At 46.5% G+C, this 19469-nt stretch overlaps 1 protein-coding gene, 1 long non-coding RNA gene and 1 pseudogene across 21 annotated transcripts in view; 1 reads left to right on the top strand and 2 right to left on the bottom strand.

Annotated features, from left to right (window-relative positions):
• Positions 1-2078, bottom strand: part of TAF1 (TATA-box binding protein associated factor 1) — a 100923-nt gene extending 98845 nt beyond the window's left edge. For 6 of the 18 annotated variants that reach the window (XR_012515620.1, XM_074391618.1, XM_074391612.1 and 3 more), the window contains exons 1-3: positions 1755-2077; positions 650-764; positions 95-211 (exon numbers count right to left, since the gene is read on the bottom strand). Coding sequence is in view for 17 of the 18 variants with exons in the window: in XM_074391618.1 (XP_074247719.1) it covers positions 95-211; positions 650-764; positions 1755-1934 (412 nt within the window). In the remaining variant the exon portion in view is untranslated. Of the gene's footprint in view, positions 1-94; positions 212-649; positions 765-1754 lie in introns of all 18 variants that reach the window. The other 12 variants (XM_074391623.1, XM_074391617.1, XM_074391621.1 and 9 more) reach the window with 7 other exon arrangements.
• A 261-nt stretch (positions 2079-2339) lies between these two features.
• LOC141582778 (uncharacterized) lies at positions 2340-11595 on the top strand. Of its 3 annotated transcripts, none has more exons than XR_012515649.1 (4): positions 2340-3652; positions 8423-8583; positions 9199-9373; positions 10643-11595. It is a non-coding gene; the product is annotated as an uncharacterized LOC141582778 (long non-coding RNA). The 3 variants fall into 3 exon arrangements; XR_012515648.1 differs by having other exon boundaries at positions 9199-9438; XR_012515647.1 differs by lacking the exon at positions 10643-11595 and having other exon boundaries at positions 9199-10405.
• A 1825-nt stretch (positions 11596-13420) lies between these two features.
• On the bottom strand, positions 13421-14196 carry LOC101048313 (rho-related GTP-binding protein RhoG-like; annotated as a pseudogene).
• Positions 14197-19469: the final 5273 nt, after the last annotated feature.

Here is a 19469-nt window from a genome sequence, read left to right as displayed (position 1 = left end):
AGTAACAAGGGCAAACAGCAGGCATGGAAACGAGAGCCCATACTGGACTGTACAGCAAAACTGGAATGTTCAAACCATGACACCAAAGAATCACCTGAGTGGCAAAGGGGCTGCAAGCTCCCCATCGTCTGCTGGTATCTTCGACTCTCATCTTCTGCCACCTCGTTAATGTCCGAATAGTCCACAGCATCTTCTGTACTCCTAATCCACCCTATGAAAAAGCAGGGAGAAACTCAGCGACAGCAGTGACCCTCACTCCCTCAGATAAATCCTATTTAAAAGTATATGTACAGGCTGGCCGCGGTGGCTCACACCTGTTATCTCAGCACTCTGGGAGGCCCAGGCGGGTGGATCACCTAAGGTCAGGAGTTCGAGATCAGCCTGATCAATATGATGAAACCCCATCTCTACTAAAAATACAAAAATTAGCCGGCCGTGGTGGCGCGCGCCTATAATCCTAGCTACTCAGGAGGCTGAGACAGAATTGCTTGAACCCGGGAGGCAGAGGCTGCAGTCAACCCAGATCGCACACTGCACTCCAGCCTGGGGGACAAAGACTCCGTCTCACAAAAAAAAAAAAAAAAAAAAGTACATGTATAGTAAGTGGCCAGCCGCCTCCCCCGCCTACTCCCCACGACCCAGACTTCACCTTCATCATTTACCAAGGCACCGTCAGTCCCAGCCAATTCTTCATTTGCCGTGAGTTCAGTGATCAGGCTCCCCAGCCCCAAAGCCCCCAAGCCTGCCAAGTGCTTCTTACACTCCTGAAAAAGGGACAGCACCAGAGTTGAAGGTAACAACTAAACCTACCATTCCCACACCGCAGGGCTTATTTCCCTGGACCACGACAAAGTCATAAATCCACGTGAAAAAGGACTCTACAGTGTGCCAAAAGGAGCAACACATTCAACTGTAATATGCATACGAACTAGGCGTCAATCAGATCGTTATTACAGCACCAAGGCCAACTGCATCCCCCACGCTTTAAAGTATACTACTCCAAGAGAAGACGAATCAAAGAACCACTACCAGGACTGAACGAATGGAACAGTCGTTCTCGGAATAAGCGCCGAGGCAGGGAAGTCCGTGGCACTAGGAGGGACTCGTCCAGGCCACGTTTCGCGGGAGCCTGCGGCACAGGAGGGGCCACAGCGGCTGACAGCTTTACCACTCAAGAAAACAGGTCTAAGTGAAGGCGGGGAGTTTCACTTGGGCGCAGGACACTGTTTCACGGAAGTCAGTGAAGGCGCTGGGAGAATCACCTAAAACGTGCACTGGGACCAGGAGGCCCGCCAAGGTGCTGGGAACACCCCCTGTCTTAAGCCTGGGGCTGGAACCAAACGAGCGGGGAGCTCCTGTCCAGTCCTCCGGTCTTATAGAGCCATCTCAGGTCAGCGATGTCAGAAGGGCAGGCAGTGTCACGAATCTCCAATCAAGGTTACGGGTGGGAAGCCATCTCAGTAAGCAAAACGAGCATGTGTCCTACTGGCTGGTCCGCAGAGCGCTAGCTCCAAAGCCATCCCCTGCGCCCCTGGTCCTGGGCTCGCCTTACGTCCTCTTCTGCCCCTCCTCGCCCAAAACTGATCACCCCCACGCCACGCTGGCCCCGCACCCACTAGGACAGGATCCTCCTGCCCAGCGTTAGCTGCGCTCTCTGTTCTCGCTGCCTGAAAACCCTCTCCTTTTCTCCCTGCACCTCCTTACTCTGCTTAGCCGCACCACCCCCAGCCCTATCCCCACGCCCACCCCCTCACATCATCCAAGACGCTTTCCCCCTCCAGCTGCCCGGCTCCATTGATGTTGCCGAAAAGGAAACCGGCTAAAGAAAATGGGCCGCCTCCAGCGGAATCTTCGTCGCTATCCGTGTCTGACATGATGGCGGTAGCAGAGATGGCAGCTGCTGCCCGCAGCAGCAAATCGCAACCGGGTCCCATAGACCGGAAATAAAACTACAGTCGCCCAGAAATGACTCACTGAGCTCCCTTACTCTACCAGCTTCCACCGGAAGCAGAATGAAGTGAAAAAAACCGCACACACACACAAAACAAAACCAAAAAAAAAAAAAACAAAAACACCCGGAAAGACCGACTATCCTAAGAGAAAGAAGTAATGGCACACTACTTTACTAGCGGCTTTTGATTCGCCGCTACGGGATCAGGAGGCCAGATGTGTGTTAAGCGGTTGGTCAGAGGAAATATTCAGTCCCGCCCGCTCCCATCGCTCTGTGCGCGAGCTTTCTCACGCACCGAATTACAGCAGCGGCTCTTCCTCCAATCAGAAGGAGCTGCTGGGGTCACGTGGCTTACGCGCTGGCAACCTCGGGTCACTGTGCCACAATACCCGGAAGTAAGAACAGGAACCCGTCTTTGTGCCACTCGGTCCGAAGGGAAGATTAAAGCCGTAAATTGTGCAGGCAATCCCCAAGTGTGCCGAATGTACCTTTGCAGGTTACTTGTTTTGAATAAGCATTTTTCCCTAAATATTTATTTTTTGACCGGGCGTGGTGGCTCACGCCTGTAATTCCAGCACTTTGAGAGGCCGAGGTGGGAGGATCCCTTGAGCCCACGAGTCCGAGACCTGCCTGGGCAAGAAAGCAAGACTCCATCTCTACACAAAATAAAAAAAATTAGCCGGACATGGTGGAAAGTGCCTGTAGTCCGAGCTGCTGGGGGCCCTAAGGTGAGAGCATGGAGTTGGAGTCTGCAGTGACCCATGATAGGGCCACTGCGCTCCAGCCCGCCTCAAAAATATTATTTTGGCCGGGCGCGGTGGCTCAAGCCTGTAATCCCAGCACTTTGGGAGGCCGAGGCGGGTGGATCACGAGGTCGAGAGATCGAGACCATCCTGGTCAACGTGGTGAAACCCCGTCTCTACTAAAAATACAGAAAATTAGCTGGGCATAGTGGCGCATGCCTGTAATCCCAGCTACTCAGGAGGCTGAGGCAGGAGAATTGCCTGAACCCAGGAGGCGGAGGTTGAGGTGAGCCGAGATCGCGCCATTGCACTCCAGCCTGGGTAACAAGAGCGAAACTCCGTCTCAAAAAAAAAAAAAAAAAAAAAAAATTATTTTTTCTCCCAAACGTTTTATTTCGGAAAATGTGAAAGCTTAGTAAAATGAACAGCTGACTCTTCACCTGGACTAACAATTGTTAACATTTTGCTAGGGTTTTTGTTTTTCTAAACCATTTGAAAGTGGGTTACGGGCACCTCTAAAAATAGAAAACTACGCAACAAAAGTACCTTTATCACATCTTTAGGAAGTATTTTTTTTTTTCAGAGTAAGTCAGTATTATTTAACATAGAGTCTGTACTTAAATTTCCCCAGTTGTCCTAGCCAGGGCATTTTACGGGGTTTCGTCATGTTCCACAAGCTGGACTCAAAACTCCTGGGCTCAAGGAATCTGCCTGCTTCATCCTCCCGAAATGCTGGGATTCCAGGCATAAGCCACCACGCCCAGCCTTCACCTTGCTTTTTTCACTTATAATAACATAGACTGAAATCATTCTGTGCCATATCATAGCATTCTTCCTCATTCTTTTTTTCCAGTCTAGGATCCATTCAAGTTTCATGCATTGTGTTTGGTCATCTTCCTTTAGTCCGGAATCCACCTGCCTTTTTGTTTTTCATGACTAAATATTCGAAAGAATCCAGGCAAGTTGTCTTGAAAATATTCCATGATCTGAATGTTCTCTTGTTTCCTTAGACTGATTCAGATTAAATATTTTATCAGCCATCAGAAAGTACACTGAAGTACAATGATGTCCTAGTATTGGTGATGCTAAATTTCATCACCTTGATAAGTAGTCACCACCGGACTGCTCCATCACAGAGGTACATTTTATCCTGTGTAATTACTAAGTAATCCATAGATACTTAGAGATTATATGAGTATTCTTTTTTTTTTCCCCAGTCTTTTCGTACTGAGCCCATCCTTCTACAGAATAAACTGTGTGTGAATATTCTGTTCCCCATTGACCTTGCATCCAGTATGGTTTTAGCATCCGTTTATGTCGCTTGCCGAGATCAGTTACATTGGGAGAGTGTCAAAGGATTGTTATTTATTTTATTTATTTATTTTTTTTTTTTTTGAGAAAGTCTCACTCCATTGCCCAGGCTGGACTCGAGCGTGACCTCCTCCTCCCGGGTTCAAGTGATTCTCTTGTCTCAGCCTCCTGAGTAGCTCAGACTACAGGAGCATACCACCATACCCGACTAATTTTTGTATTTTCTTTTTTTTTTTTTTTGAGACGGAGTTTCGCTCTTGTTACCCAGGCTGGAGTGCAATGGCGCGATCTCGGCTCACCGCAACCTCCGCCTCCTGGGTTCAGGCAATTCTCCTGCCTCAGCCTCCTGAGTAGCTGGGATTATAGGCACGCACCACCATGCCCAGCTAATTTTTTGTATTTTTAGTAGAGACGGGGTTTCACCATGTTGACCAGGTTGGTCTCGATCTCTCGACCTCGTGATCCACCCGCCTCGGCCTCCCAAAGTGCTGGGATTACAGGCTTGAGCCACCGCGCCCGGCCTAATTTTTGTATTTTCAACAGACAAGGGATTTCGCCGTGTTGGCCAGGCTGGTCTGGAACTCCTGACCTCAGGTGATCCACCCACCTCGGCCTCCCAAAGTGCTGGGATTACAGGCCTGAGCCACCACGCCTGGTCTGACATGCTTTTTAATGTACTTTATAATAGTTGTTTAGTGATCAGCCTGGCCAACATGGCGAAAACCCGTGTCTACTAAAAATACAAAAAAACGCCGGGCGCGGTGGCTCAAGCCTGTAATCCCAGCACTTTGGGAGGCCGAGGCGGGTGGATCACGAGGTCAAGAGATCGAGACCATCCTGGTCAACATGGTGAAACCCCGTCTCTACTAATGGTGCAAAAAATTAGCTGAGCATGGTGGCGCGTGCCTGTAATCCCAGCTACTCCGGAGGCTGAGGCAGGAGAATTGCCTGAACCCAGGAGGCGGAGGTTGCGGTGAGCCGAGATCGCGCCATTGCACTCCAGCCTGGGTAACAAGAGCGAAACTCCGTCTCAAAAAAAAAACAAAAAACAAAAAAAAAAATACAAAAAAACGTTAGCCAGATTGCGTGGTGCGTACCTATAGTCCTACCTACTTGGGATGCCGAAGCTGGAGAATCGCTTGACCCTGGGAGGTGGAGGTTGCAGTGAGCTGAGATTGTGCCACTGCACTCCAGCCTGGGCAATAGAGTGAGACTCCGTCTCAAAAAAAAAAGTTATTCAAGGCCGGGCGCAGTGGCTCATGCCTGTAATCCCAGCACTTTGGGAGGCTGAGGCGGGCAGATCACAGGCTCAAGAGATTGAGACCATCCTGGCCAACATGGTGAAACGCCGTCTCTACTAAAAATACAAAAATCAGCCAGGTGTGGTGGCACTCGCCTGTGGTCCCAGCTACTGGGGAGGCTAGGTGGAAGTATCGCTTGAACCCAGGAGGCGGAGGTTGCAGTGAGCCGAGATTGCACCACTGCACTCCAGCCTGGAGACAGAGCAAGACTCCGTCTCAAAAAAAAAAAAAAAAATTTATTCAGTACACTATATTGTCTCTTGGATGCTTGTGCTTGAGGAAAAGCAGATTCAATGAGAGGTGGACAGAGGCTTGTAGGATGTGGAATGGGACTTCATGTCCTATAAATATAAAAGATGTACCATTCTTTTGTTGTTGCTGCTGCTGCTGCTGTTTTGTAGAGACAGGGTCTCACTATGTAGCCTAAGGTGGTCTTGAACTCCTGAGCTCAAGCAGTCCTCCCGCCTTGGCCACCCAAAGTGTTGGAATTAGAGGCATGAGCCACCACATCTGACCTAAGATACCATTCTTGATACAAAACATGGTTTTATATATTCACATTGTTCTGTCCAAAAAGTAAAACAAAATTGTTTTAAAAAAATAAAAATAGGCTGGGCACGGTGGCTCACGCCTATAATACCAGCACTTTGGGAGGCTGAGGTGGGCTGATTATGAGGTCAGGAGTTCAAGACCAGCCTGGCCAATATGGTGAAACCCTGTCTCTACTAAAAATACAAAAATTAGCTGGGCGTGGTGGCGTGTGCCTGTAGTCCCAGCTACTTGAGAGGCTAAGAGGCAAAAGAATCACTTGAACCCAGGAGGCAGACATTGCAGTGAGCTGACATCAAGCCAGTGCACTTTAACCTGGGTGACAGAGTGAGACTCTGTCTCAAAAAAAAAAAAAAAAAAATTAGCTGGATATGGTGGTAGGTGCCTGTAATCCCAGCTACTCAGGAGGCTAAGGAAGATAATTGCTTCAACCAAGGAAACGAAGATTACAGTGAACTGAAATGGCACCACTGCACTCCAGCTTGGGCAACAGAACAAGACTCCCTTTCTTTTTTTTTTTTTTTTTTTTTTTTTTTTTAGACGGAGTTTCGCCCTTGTTGCCCAGGCTGGAGTGCAATGGCACAATCTCGGCTCACCGCAACCTCCGCCTCCTGGGTTCAGGCAATTCTCCTGCCTCAGCCTCCTGAGTAGCTGGGATTACAGGCACACGCCACCATGCCCAGCTACTTTTTTGTATTTTTAGTAGAGACGGGGTTTCACCATGTTGACCAGGATGGTCTCGATCTCTTGACCTCATGATCCACCCGCCTCGGCCTCCCAAAGTGCTGGGATTACAGGCTTGAGCCACCGCGCCCGGCCCAAGACTCCCTTTCAAAAAATAAAAAAAAAAAAGGGGCTGGGTACAGTGGCTCACACCTGTAATCTCAGCACTTGGGAGGCTGAGGTCACCTGAGATCAGGAGTTCAAGACCACCCTGACCAACATGAAGAAACCCGATCTCTACTAAAATACAAAATTAGCCGGGCGTGGTGGTGCATGCCTGTAATCCCAGCTACTTGGGAGACTGAGGCAAAAGAATTGCTTGAAACCGGGAGAAGGAGGTTGCAGTGAGCTGACATCGCACCATTGCACTCCAGCCTTGGCAACAAGCAAAATTCTGTCTCAAAAAAAAGTTTTTAAAAATAAAAATAGGCAGGCCGGGCACGGTGGCTCAAGCCTGTAATCCCAGCACTTTGGGAGGCCGAGGCAGGTGGATCACGAGGTCAAGAGATCGAGACCATCCTGGTCAACATGGTGAAACCCCGTCTCTACTAAAAATATAAAAAATGTAGCTGGGCATGGTGGCGCGTGCCTGTAATCCCAGCTACTCAGGAGGCTGAGGCAGGAGAATTGCCTGAACCCAGGAGTCGGAGGTTGCGGTGAGCAGAGATTGTGCCATTGCACCCCAGCATGGGTAACGAGCGAAACTCCGTCTCAATAAAAAAATTAATAATTAAATAAATAAATAAAAATAGGCCAAGCATGGTTGTTCACGCCTGTAATCCCAGTACTTTGGGAGACCAAGGCAGGTGGATCACTTGAGGTCAGGAGTTCAAGACCAGCCTGGCCAACATGGTGAAACCCCATCTCTACTAAAAATATAAAAAATTTAGCTGGCTGTGGTGGCATATGCCTGTAATCCCTGCTGCTCAGGAGGCTGAGGCAGGAGAATAGCTTGAACCCAGGAGGCAGAGGTTGCAGTAAGCGAAAATCACGCCACTACACTCCAGCCTGGGTGACAGAGTGAGACTCGGTCTCAAAAAAATAAAATTTTTAAAAAATGGTCTTACATAAATTTACCATGTAACCCAACAATTTCACTCATAGTTTTCTACCCAAGAGAATTAAAACGTATGTCCAGACAAAACCTTGTACATGAATGTTCACAGCAGTGTTAATAATAACCAAAAAGTAGAAACAACCCAAATGTCCATAAACTGATAAATAGATTAAGCAAAGTATGGGATATCCATACAATAAAATATTATTCAGCAATAAAAAGAAATACAACCAGATATAGTGACAGGCACTCGTAGTTCCAGCTACTTGGGAAGCTGAGGTAGGAGGATCACTTGATCTCAGGAGTTCAAGATTTAGCGTGCTATTACTGTACCTGTGCATAGCCACTGGACTGCAGCCTGGGCAACATAGCAAGACCCCATCTCTAAAAAAAAAAAAAAGTACCAATGCATGCTACAAAATGAATGTGCATTGAAAACGTCCTAAATGAATGAAGTAAGTTACAAAAGATCATGTGTTATTTCATTTATATGAAATATCCAGAAAAGACATATATAAAAGAAAGTAGACTAGTTTATCTAGGGCTAGAGGTGAGAACAGGGATTAACTGAATGAGGCATCTCTTTGGGGTGATAGAAATTAGACGACCAGCTAATTTTTGTATATTTTGTACAGTCGGTTTCACCATATTGCCCAGGCTGGTCTCTTAACTCTTGCGCTTCAGCCCACCTTGGCCTTCCAAAATGCTGGGATTACAGGCATGAGCCATCACACCTGGCCTTTCCTCAGTTCATTATGTAACAAAACTGTATTTGTTAAATTCTCAGGACCCTCAGTTCTTTCAGGATGGACTAAATGGCTGGTATCATTGCTAATGAAAGTGTGTTGGCCTGGCGCGGTGGCTCATGCCTGTAATCCCAGCACTTTGGGAGGTCGAGGCAGGTGGATCACCTGGAGTTGCGAGTTCAAGACCACCATGGACAACATGGTAAGACCCTGTCTCTACTAAAAACACAAAAATTAGCTGGGTGTGGTGGCACATAACTGTAATCCTTGCTACTTGGGAGGCTGAGGCATGACAGATCAGACAACACTTGGAATCAGAGACTCATTTTCTTCTAAAGTCCTCTCTCCAAAAGATTTTTAAAAATAGAAGGAGGGAAATGTGAAGGAAAATATCTTGGGCCCCCAAAATCACTAAGCTAAAGGGAAAAGTCAAACTGGGAACTGCTTAGAGCAAACCTGCCTCCCATTCTATTCAAAGTCATCCCTCTGCTCACTGAGATAAATGTGTATCTGATTACCTTCTTTGGACAGGCTAATCAGAAGCTCAAAAGAATGCAACCATTTGTCTGTTATTTACCCACAACATGGAAGCACCCTCCCAGCTTCAAGTTGTCCTGTCTTTCCGAAGGAACCAATGTTCATCTAACATATGTTAATTGATGTCTCATGTCTCCCTAAAACGTATAAAAACAAACTGTCCTCTGACCACCTTGGGCACATGTCATCAGGACCTCCCAAGGGTGTGTCACAGGCTCACGTCCTCAACCTTGGCAAAATAAACTTTCTAAATTAACTGAGACCTGTCTCAAATTTTCAGGGTCCGCATGTCCAACCTGGACTCTCCACAGCCATTAGACAACCAGTGGTGTCAACAGTGAAGAGCTCTCTGAAATGAAGGATACAGTGACTGAAAGAAAAGCCAAAAAAACACTTTAGCCCATGATAAGGGAAAAGAGAAAGCAGAAGAAAAGGAAGGAGAACAGGAAGCTTATGTAACCTTTTATCTTCTATCAATACTTGATATCTGCTTGGCTTTCAGGTTCCAGATTCTCCAAGAGTAAGCTTGACAGATCTATCAAATAAAAACACAAAATGGCCCATTAAATTTGAATTTCAGATAAACAATAATGTTTTATTGTATGTTCCAAATAATTGCATGGTATATATACTAAAAAACTTTTTTTTCTGTTGAAAAATAATACAGAGTCTGGGGATAAAAAAATTCTAAAAAATTATGTTTATTTGAAATTCAAGTTTAACGGGGCATTGTGTATTTTATCTGTCAACTCTATCCAGGAGGCTATTCTGACCAAACCTGTCAAAGAGCAACAGGGAGGCTACCACAGAACAAAGCACAGATACTTTACCCAGTGCAGGGGGTAGGGACCACGTAATCCTTTAGCTTCATCTCCCAGACTCTCAAAACCCCAATGCTATTTGGCAGGAAGCATGTGTGCACAGTGGAGTTATCAACCACTGTGCACCAAGTAAAGAAGTAAGTTTTCCTTCCAGATCAAATGAAAAGGGTCAAAAATACAAGCAGGGAAGAGCAGGCCCACTAAGACAGGGAGTCTGACTCTGATTGCCCCGGGGCGAGCTGAGCAACTGCAGCAAAACCTGAACTCCTTTATAACCACAAGAGGAATGGCCTCAGTGGCTAGAGATAGGATCCGGGCCTGCAGTGGTGGTTCAAATCTGTAATCTCAGCATTTTGGGAGGCCAAGGTGAGCGGATCACCAGAGGTCAGGAGTTCAAGACCAACTTGGGCAACTTGGTGAAACGAGGTCTCTACCAAAACTACAAAAATTAGCTGGGAGTGGTGGCAGGCACCTGTAATCCCAGCTACTCAGGAGGCTGAGGCAGGAGAATCGCTTGAGCCCAGGAGGTGGAAGATGCAATGAGCTGAGATAGTGCCACTGCACTCCCAGCCTGGGTGACAAAGTGACACTCCGTCTCAAAAAAAAAAAGATATGGATCCAACATGCTAAAACCGTCTTGGAGCAACTAAAAGACCTCAAAAGGCACACACAGCTAAATAAACACACAGGGAGATGTTCCAATCAGGGAAGGATGGGAAGCAAGCAAGGCAGCCTGTGTAGACTCAGAACAGCTAAGCCCAGACATAAGGGCAGAAGAAAAGTCTAAGAAAAGGCTCAGAACTCTGACAATTACTGGCAGGACAGTTTTTTGTTTGTTTGTTTGTTTTATTTAAGGGGTTAACCTTTTTCTTTTTTTCTTCTTTTTCTTTTAATGTTTAATAGAGATGGAGGTCTCCCTATGTTGCCCAGGCTGGTCTGGAACTCCTGGCCTCAAGCAATCCTCCTGCCTCAGCCTCGTGAGTAGCTGGGATTACAGAAGTGAGCCACTGCACCCAGTTGAGGGTTAACCTTGAGTGATCTGTCCTTAAAGCTGAAAGCGACAGAGAAGCAACACAAGACTCAGACCAAGTTTTTTTTTCAGAGGGATTGGTAATTCCACATCACAAGACCCATAGTGGTATCAGAATGTGATAACAGATCTCACTGTCAGATCCCACCTCCAAAGCACTATCATGACTACATGCCAGACCCATCTCCTGAAGCAGAGAAACAAATAACAAGCCCATGCTGATAAACATTTGTCTCAAAGGCATGAAGAGGAAAACATCAAAAAGAGCAAAACTACATTGTGCTTTTTAGTTTTACAGCCTCCTCTTGGGGAATTCCTCGGTCCCATTAACCCAGCTTCTTTCAAATGGTGTCACCAGACATATTAATAGGTGCTGCATGTGACCAAAATAAATTCAGTGAGCTGAGATCGTGCCACTGCATGGTGAAATAAGTTTGAGAAATGTTTCATATGTCATATTAAGTTATAAAATCTTGCCATTAAAGAACCTGTTCAGTTTTATTTATTTATTTTTTAGCTTATTTGTTTATTTTTGAGACAGAGTCTCACTTTGTCACCCAGACTGGAGTACAGTGATACAAACCCAGCTCACAGCAGCCTCGACCTCCTGGGCTCAAGTGATCCTCCCACCTCAGCCCCCCAGGTAGCTGGGACTACAGGCACACACCACCACACCCCGCTAATATTCACATATTTTGTAGAAACAGTTTCACCATGTTGCCCAGGCTGGTCTCAAACTCCTGAGCTTAAGCCATCCACCCACTTTGGCATCCTGAAGTGCTGGGATTATAGGCATAAGCCACTGTACCCGGCACTATTTTAAATTGCTGGTTCTTGAGTTTATTTGCTGACAGAACTGTTTTTTCCTTTTTTTTTTTTTTTTTTTTAAAAACCCCGGTAGAAAGAACATTCTGTTCTTTTTTTTTTTTTTTCCTTAATCTTCAATATCTGATATCCTTCCAGAGTTCTGTTTTTCTGACAGAATTCTTTTTTTTTTTTTTTTTTTTTTTGAGACAGAGTTTCGCTTTTGTTACCCAGGCTGGAGTGCAATGGTGCGATCTCCGCTCACCACAACCTCCGCCTCCTGGGCTCAGGCAATTCTCCTGCCTCAGCCTCCTGAGTAGCTGGGATTACAGGCACGAGCCACCATGCCCAGCTAGTTTTTTGTATTTTTAGTAGAGACGGGGTTTCACCATGTTGACCAGGATGGTCTCGATCTCTCGACCTCGTGATCCACCCGCCTCGGCCTCCCAAAGTGCTGGGATTACAGGCTTGAGCCACCGCGCCCGGCCAGAATTCTTTTAAGGAACATCTATTACCATCTCACAGAACTTTAGTAAATGCTTCTAAACCATTTTTGTGAAAATGTCTCATCTCAAGAATGGAAGAAACATGTCAACATTGATAACACCCAGGAATCACACATAATATGGTTTTCAAAAATTAGTCAGCTGGGCATTGTAGCTTACACCTGTAATCCCAGCACTTTGGGAGGCCAAGATGGGAGGATCACTTGAGCTCAGGATTTCAAGACCAGCCTAGGCAACATGGTGAAACATCTCTACAAAAATACAAAAATTAACCAGACATGGTGACACGCACTCGTGGCCCCAGCTACTTGGGGGAGCTGAGGCAAGAGGATCCCTTGAGGCTGGGAAGTCAAGACAGCAGTGAGCTATGTTTATGCCACTACAGCCCAGCCTCCATGGATGACAAAACGAGATCCTGTCCCAATAACCAAAAAAAAAAAAAAAAAAAAAAAAAAAAAAAATCATATACGAGAAAGTTTAAGGCAATGATTTAAAAACTGGATAACCGGCCAGGTGCAGCGGCTCACAACTGTAAATTCCAGCACTTTGGGAGGCTGAGGCAGGTGGATCACCTGAAGTCAGAAGTTTGAGACCAGCTTAGACAACATGGTAAGACCCCGTCTCTACTAAAAATACAAAAATTAGCCAGGTATGGTGGTGCATACCTGTAGTCCCAGCTGAGGCAAGGAGAATCGCTTGAAATTTAGGAGGTAGAGGCTACAGTGAGCCAAGATCGCACAAGTGCGATCTTGGGTGATAGAGTGAGATTCTGTCTCAAAAAAATAAAAATGGGCCAGGAGCGGTGCCTCACACCTGTAATCCCAGCACTTTGGGAGGCTGAGGTGGGTAGATCACCCAAGGTCAGGAGTTTAAGACCAGCCTGGCCAACATGGTGAAACCTCGTCTCTGCTAAAAATAATCCCATCAACTGTGTGCCCGTAATCCCAGCTACTCGGGAGGCTGAGGCAGGAGAATCGCTTGAACCCGGGAGGCGGAGTATGCAGTGAGTCAAGATCATGCCATTGGACTGCAGCCTGGGCGACAAGAAAGAAACTCCATCTCAAAAAAATGATAATAACAACAATAATAATAAATAAAAACTAGATAACCTTGTCCTTTTGGGAGGCACTTGCTTAGTGGTAAATACATCAAGGAAAGCTGCAATTAGATTTAAAAGCAAACAAGCAAAAGTCTACAATGAACAGTCCTAAGCTGCTCTGCTTAGTCATGTCCTGGCCAGAAGAGAAAAGAGCAGCACTGGGTGGCACCTCCTTTTACCATTTTGACGGGACACACACACACACACACACACACACTTCCTCCAAAAGTTCAGACCACATTTCAAAGCAGCCATGTACAAACAAGTCTGTCCTCGTTGCTCCAAAAGCTGAATATCCTGCAGTCTAGGGTTTCTAAAAGAGACAAATGGCTTATGCTGGCACTCTTAACTGCTGACAAAGGAATATTGCCCTTATACTTCTTAGGTGCAGTCCCCAAGTAGCACCCAGAATCTGTAAGAGGATGCACTTCTTGGTGTTCTTCTTTGTGGCAGAGTAAGAGGATGCACTTCTTGGTGTTGTTCTTTGTGGCAGAGTAAAGCACAGCCCGGCCAGCTTCAAAAATACCTCTTGCACCCCATCCTGCATCAGGGCCAAACATTCCAGATACTTCACAGCCCCCACCTGCTTAGCCAGGGAAGTGCCTTGCTGAAGAGTCGTGGGCACTAGGCTCTGCTTCGTCACTGTCTCAAGGTCACTTGGCAGGTCCCTCTTGGTGCCTACCAGCAGATCAGGTACATTGGGGCAATGATGGGAAACCTCTGGGTGCCATTTATGCCTCACACTGGCAAAAGAGGATGGTTTGCCAATGGAAAAACAAATAACAAAGATACTGGTCTAGGAGCAGGAGAGCATTCGCGGTCAGTCATACGCATCTTGGCCAGCAGTGTCCCACACGTTCAAGCTGACGATTTGGCCATCCACAGATGTCTGGGTGCTATAGTTGTCATAGACAGCGAGGATATACTCCTCAGGAAAGGCATTTGTTGTATAACTGATGAGGAGGCAGGTTTTACCTATAGCCCCATCTCCTACAACCACACATTTGATTGTCTGCATTCTTCCCTTGCAGTCCTATGTACAAGAAAGAAAGAATATTCAGAGATACTTGGTTAATGTAGGGAGCTAATGCTTTCTAAACATTTCTCTATGAGGAGAAGGTGAGGAGGAGAAGATCCCCCCCACACTCTCTGTACCCCTAATGCCATTAAAAAATCAGCTGCAAAAGGCTGTATAAGTCGAGTTCTTTTTTTTTTTTTTTTGAGATGGAGTTTCGCTCTTGTTACCCAGGCTGGACTGCAATGGCGCGATCTCGGCTCACTGCAACCTCCGCCTCCTGTGTTCAGGCAATTCTCCTGCCTCAGCCTCCTGAGTAAGTGGGATTACAGGCACACACCACCATGCCCAGCTAATTTTTTGTATTTTTAGTAGAGACGGGGTTTCATCATGTTGACCAGGATGGTCTCGATCTCTTGACTTCGTGATCCAACCGCCTTGGCCTCCCAAAGTGCTGGGATTACAGGCGTGAGCCACCGCGCCGAGCCATAAGTCAAGTTCTTACCCTGGAGTCTGTGAACTACTAGAGGATGGGCTTCAGTAGGTCCTAGAAGCCTCTTCTGAAGTTGTGTACAATACCGTGTATATGTGCATAAGTGAATTTTTCTAGAAAGAAGATCCAAAGCTGTCACTAGTGTCTCACAATGTGAGCCCAAAAAGATTAGAAAACATTTATACACATAGGTATTTGTGTTACACTGTTATCATAAGGTCTGGAATCACGGTATCGAAGGTACTAAAATATTGTAGGTACTCAATAAATGTTTAGTATTTTTTTTTTTAATTATCATAGAAGGTTTCCAAGGTTGAATCAAGAAACATGGTTCTCACTTTGGGTCTCTGGCTATAGACCCAGGAGTTGAACCTCCATTCCTAAAAAAAAGAAATATCACAATACTGCAGAGAAAGGCAGACAAGTCACACTCAGGTAGAGAAATGGTTGATAGTCCAAGCTCTGAAGTCAGAATGGCTGGAGTCAAAACCCAGTTCTCTCTCTAGTCTTTGTGAACTTGAGAAAGTTTGGTTCTTGGTGGTGGTGTTTTTAGGCAGAGTCTCACTCTGTCACCCAGGCTGGAGGGCAGTGGTGCACCTCAGCTCACTGCAGCCTCTGCCTCCTGGGTTCGAACAAATTTTTGTCTCAGCTTTCCGAGTAGCTGGAACTACAGGCATGCACCACCATGCCCAGCTAATTTTTGCATTTTTAGTAGAGACAGGGTTTCACCATGTTGACCAGGCTGGTGTTGAACTCCTGGCCTCAAGTGATCCACCTGCCTCTGACTCCCAGAGTGCTGGGATTATAGGCATGAGCCACCTGTCGGCCAGAGAAAATTTTTAACCTGAGGTTAAATGAAAAAAGTCATGCGAAGTATTTATTAGTCCCTCTGACATGGACAGTACTCATTAAGTATTAGAAGCTACTATGTCTTCTTAATAATTATTCTACTATTCTACTACTACTGGAGAAGGCAAAAATTCTGTAATGTGGTTACAATGCTAGACAAACCAAGGGTCTCATCCCTTTCTTTTTTTTTTTTTGAGACGGAGTTTCGCTCTTGTTACCCAGGCTGGAGTGCAATGGCGCGATCTCGGCTCACCGCAACCTCCGCCTCCTGGGTTCAGGCAATTCTCCTGCCTCAGCCTCCTGAGTAGCTGGGATTACAGACACGCACCACCATGCCCAGCTATTTTTTTTGTATTTTTAGTAGAGACGGGGTTTCACCATGTTGACCAAGATGGTCTCGATCTCTTGACCTTGTGATCCACCCGCCTCGGCCTCCCAAAGTGCTGGGATTACAGGCTTGAGCCACCGCGCCCGGCCGTTTTTTTTTTTTTTTTTTTTTGAGACGGAGTTTTGCTCTTGTTACCCAGGCTGGAGTGCGATGGCGCGATCTCGGCTCACCGCAACCTCCGCCTCCTGGGTTCAGGCAATTCTCCTGCCTCAGCCTCCTGAGTAGCTGGGATTACAGGCACGTGCCACCATGCCCAGCTAATTTTTTGTATTTTTAGTAGAGACGGGGTTTCACCATGTTGACCAGGATGGTCTCGATTTCTCAACCTCGTGATCCACCCGCCTCGGCCTCCCAAAGTGCTGGGATTACAGGCTTGAGCCACTGCGCCCGGCCCAGGTCTCATCCCTTTCAACCTTCCCTGAGTAAAACTACAGGTCATAACACCACCATACTCATCCATTTCTTCATGAATCAGTATTTCAGAGTAAATGATATGGCAAAGATGATCTCCAAGAAGCGTGTTTACTATGAGTTCCTATATTTATACCCTCATATTAATACCCCATCAATGCCTTGCCCTCAATTTAGATCCCAAAGTAAGTACTACACTTTCTGAAGGTTCTTAACTACTGCCCTAATTTCAGACCTAATTTTTTTTTTTTTTTTTTTTTTTTTTTTGAGACGGAGTTTCACTCCTGTTACTCAGGCTGGAGTGCAATGGTGCGATCTCGGCTCACCGCAACCTCTGCCTCCTGGGTTCAAGCAATTCTCCTGCCTCAGCCTCCTGAGTAGCTGGGATTACAGGCATGCACCACCATGCCCAGCTAATTTTTTGTATTTTTAGTAGAGACAGGGTTTCACTGTGTTGACCAAGATGGTCTCGATCCCTTGACCTTGTGATCCACCCGCCTCGGCCTCCCAAACTGCTGGGATTACAGGTTTGAGCCACCGCGCCCGGCTGACCTAATTCTTACAGTAGTGCCTTCTTTAAGTGTCAGAGCACAGAGGAAAGGGCATTAAATAATCATATATATTTGAGACCGGGCACAGTGTCTCACGCCTGTAATCCCAGCACTTTGGGAGGCTGAGGCGAGTGGATCATGAGGTCAGGAGATCGAGACAATCCTAGCTAACACAGTGAAACGCCGTCTCTACTAAAAATACAAAAAATTAGCCGGGCGTGGTGGTGCGTGCCTGTAATCTCAGCTACTCAGGAGGCTGAGGCAAAGAATCACTTGAACACGGGAAGCAGAGGTTGCAGTGAGCCGAGATCACCCCACTGCACTCCAGCCTGGGCAACAGAGCCAATCATCATCATATATATTTGGTTACAGAAAAAAATATTGAGAATCAATTTATTTCTCACCTTGAGGATTTGGGGAAATAAATACATCCCCCATCCTATTGTCTTACTAGCTAAGGTCTACATTAGGCCCATATGATAGGCAAATACAAAATAAACAGAACACCTCATTTTGGTCACAATAAAGAAAAGTGAGCCAGGTTTGGTGGCTCATGCCTGTAATCCCAGCATTTTGGGAGGCTGAGGTGGGAGGATTACTTGAGCCTGGGAGATTGAGGCTGCAGTGAGCTATGATCACAGCGCTGGACTCCAGCCTGGGTGACAGATGGTGACCCTGTCTCACAAAGAAAAAAAAAAGAAAAGCGGCCTTCAGAGTATGCTTTCCACAAGGCCACTAGGGGTTGCTCTCTGCCCACGCAGAGCCAATTCTGAGTGGTGAGGCCTCCCACCTTCTTTAGCACAGGTTCCACAGTTAAAAGAAGTCCAGAGCATAATTTAACTAACTCTGGCAGGAAACCACCCCAGGGTATTCACTGACCATCAACCTGTTCTTTCTCCATCCAGGAATAAGCATAAGGATCAAACACACAAGGTCGATAGAAAAGGGGCACAGTCACCACCACCTTCCTCAAGAATAGCCTTCTCTGACTTTCCTGATCTGGTTAAATTTATTTCCCCTCTGAATTCCTACAACAATTACTGTCTATGCAACTCATTTTCCCAGCTTCCTCTAGGTATCATCCACTGTCCAACACCTCTGCTCAGAGTGACTGTTTTCAGAACAACAGGACAGCTTAGGCAGTTGCTGAACCAGAGTAAAACTCGTAGGCACAGGTCAGGCACAGTGGCTCACACCTGTAATCCCAGCACTTTGGGAGGCTGAGAAGGGCAGATCACTTGAAGTCAGCTGTTCAAGACCAGCCTGGCCAACACTCCAACCTGGGTGACAGAGCGAGACCCTGCCTCAAATAAATAAATAAATACATGAATAAAACAAAATTCATGTTGAAACTTAATGCCCAAATGTGGAAGTATTGAGAAGTGGGGTTTTCAAGAAGTGACTGGATCTTGAAGGCCCTGTCCTCATAAATGGATTAATCCATTAATAGGATTAATAGATTAATGGCTTAATATGGGCTTGGAACTAGTGGCTTCACAAGAAGAGGAAAAGAAACCTAAGCAAGTATGCTCAGCCCCCTCACCACGGGATTCCCTGAGCCACCTCGGCACTCTGCAGAGTTTCCACCAGCAAAAAGGCTCTTACTAATTGTGGCCCCTTGACCCTGGACTTCCCAACCTCCATAATTGTAAGAAATTTCATCTTTTCTTTTTTTCTTGCTCTGTTGCCCAGGCTGGAGTGCAGTGGCACGATCATTGCTCACTGCAGCTTCAACCTCCTTGGCTCAAGCCATCCCTGCACCTCAGCCTCCCAGTAGCTGGGACAGGCATGTGCTACCATATTCGGCTAATTTTTTTATTTTTTGTAGAGACAGGGTCTCCCTATGTTGCCCAGGCTGGTCTCCAACTCCTGGGCTCAAAGGATCCTCCTACAGTGGCCTCCCAAAATGTGGGGATTACAGGCATAAGCCACCACACTCAGGAAAGAAATACATTGCTTTTATTTCTTTTTTTTTTTTCTTTCTTTTTTTTTTTTTTTTTTTGGAGACAGAGTTTTACTCTTGTCACCCAGGCTGGAGTGCAATGGCGCAATCTCGGCTCACTGCAACCTCTGCCTTCCGGATTCAAGTGATTCTCCTGCCTCAGCCTCCTGAGTAGCTGGGATTACAGGTGCCCACCACCACGTCCAGCTAATTTTTGTATTTTTAGTAGAGACAGGGTTTCACCATGTTGGCCAGGCTGGTCTCAAACACCTGACCTCAGGTGATCCACCCCCCTCGGCCTCCCAAAGCGCTGGGATTACAGACGTGAGCCACCGTGTCTGGCCAAATTTCTTTTCTTTAGAGATTAGAAAAAAAATTTTTTTGTCCAGGTTCAGTGGTGTGAGCCTGTAATCCCAGCACCCAGCACTTTGGGAGGCTGAGGCGGGTGTATCACCTGAGATCAGGAGTTCAAGACCAGCCTGGTCAACATGGTGAAAACTCCATCTCTACTAAAAATACAACAATTAGCCCGGCATGGTGGTGGGCACCTATAATCCCAGCTGTTCGGGCGGCTGAGACAGGAGAATCATTTGAACCTGGGAGGCAGAGGTTACAGTGAGCCAAGATGGCACCACTGTGCTC

This window comes from Saimiri boliviensis, chromosome X (assembly GCF_048565385.1).
Source record: "Saimiri boliviensis isolate mSaiBol1 chromosome X, mSaiBol1.pri, whole genome shotgun sequence".
NCBI classification, from domain to species: Eukaryota; Metazoa; Chordata; class Mammalia; order Primates; family Cebidae; genus Saimiri; species Saimiri boliviensis.
The sequence above is the reverse complement of the archived record's forward strand: the minus strand, read 5'-3'. Positions and strand labels throughout refer to the sequence as shown.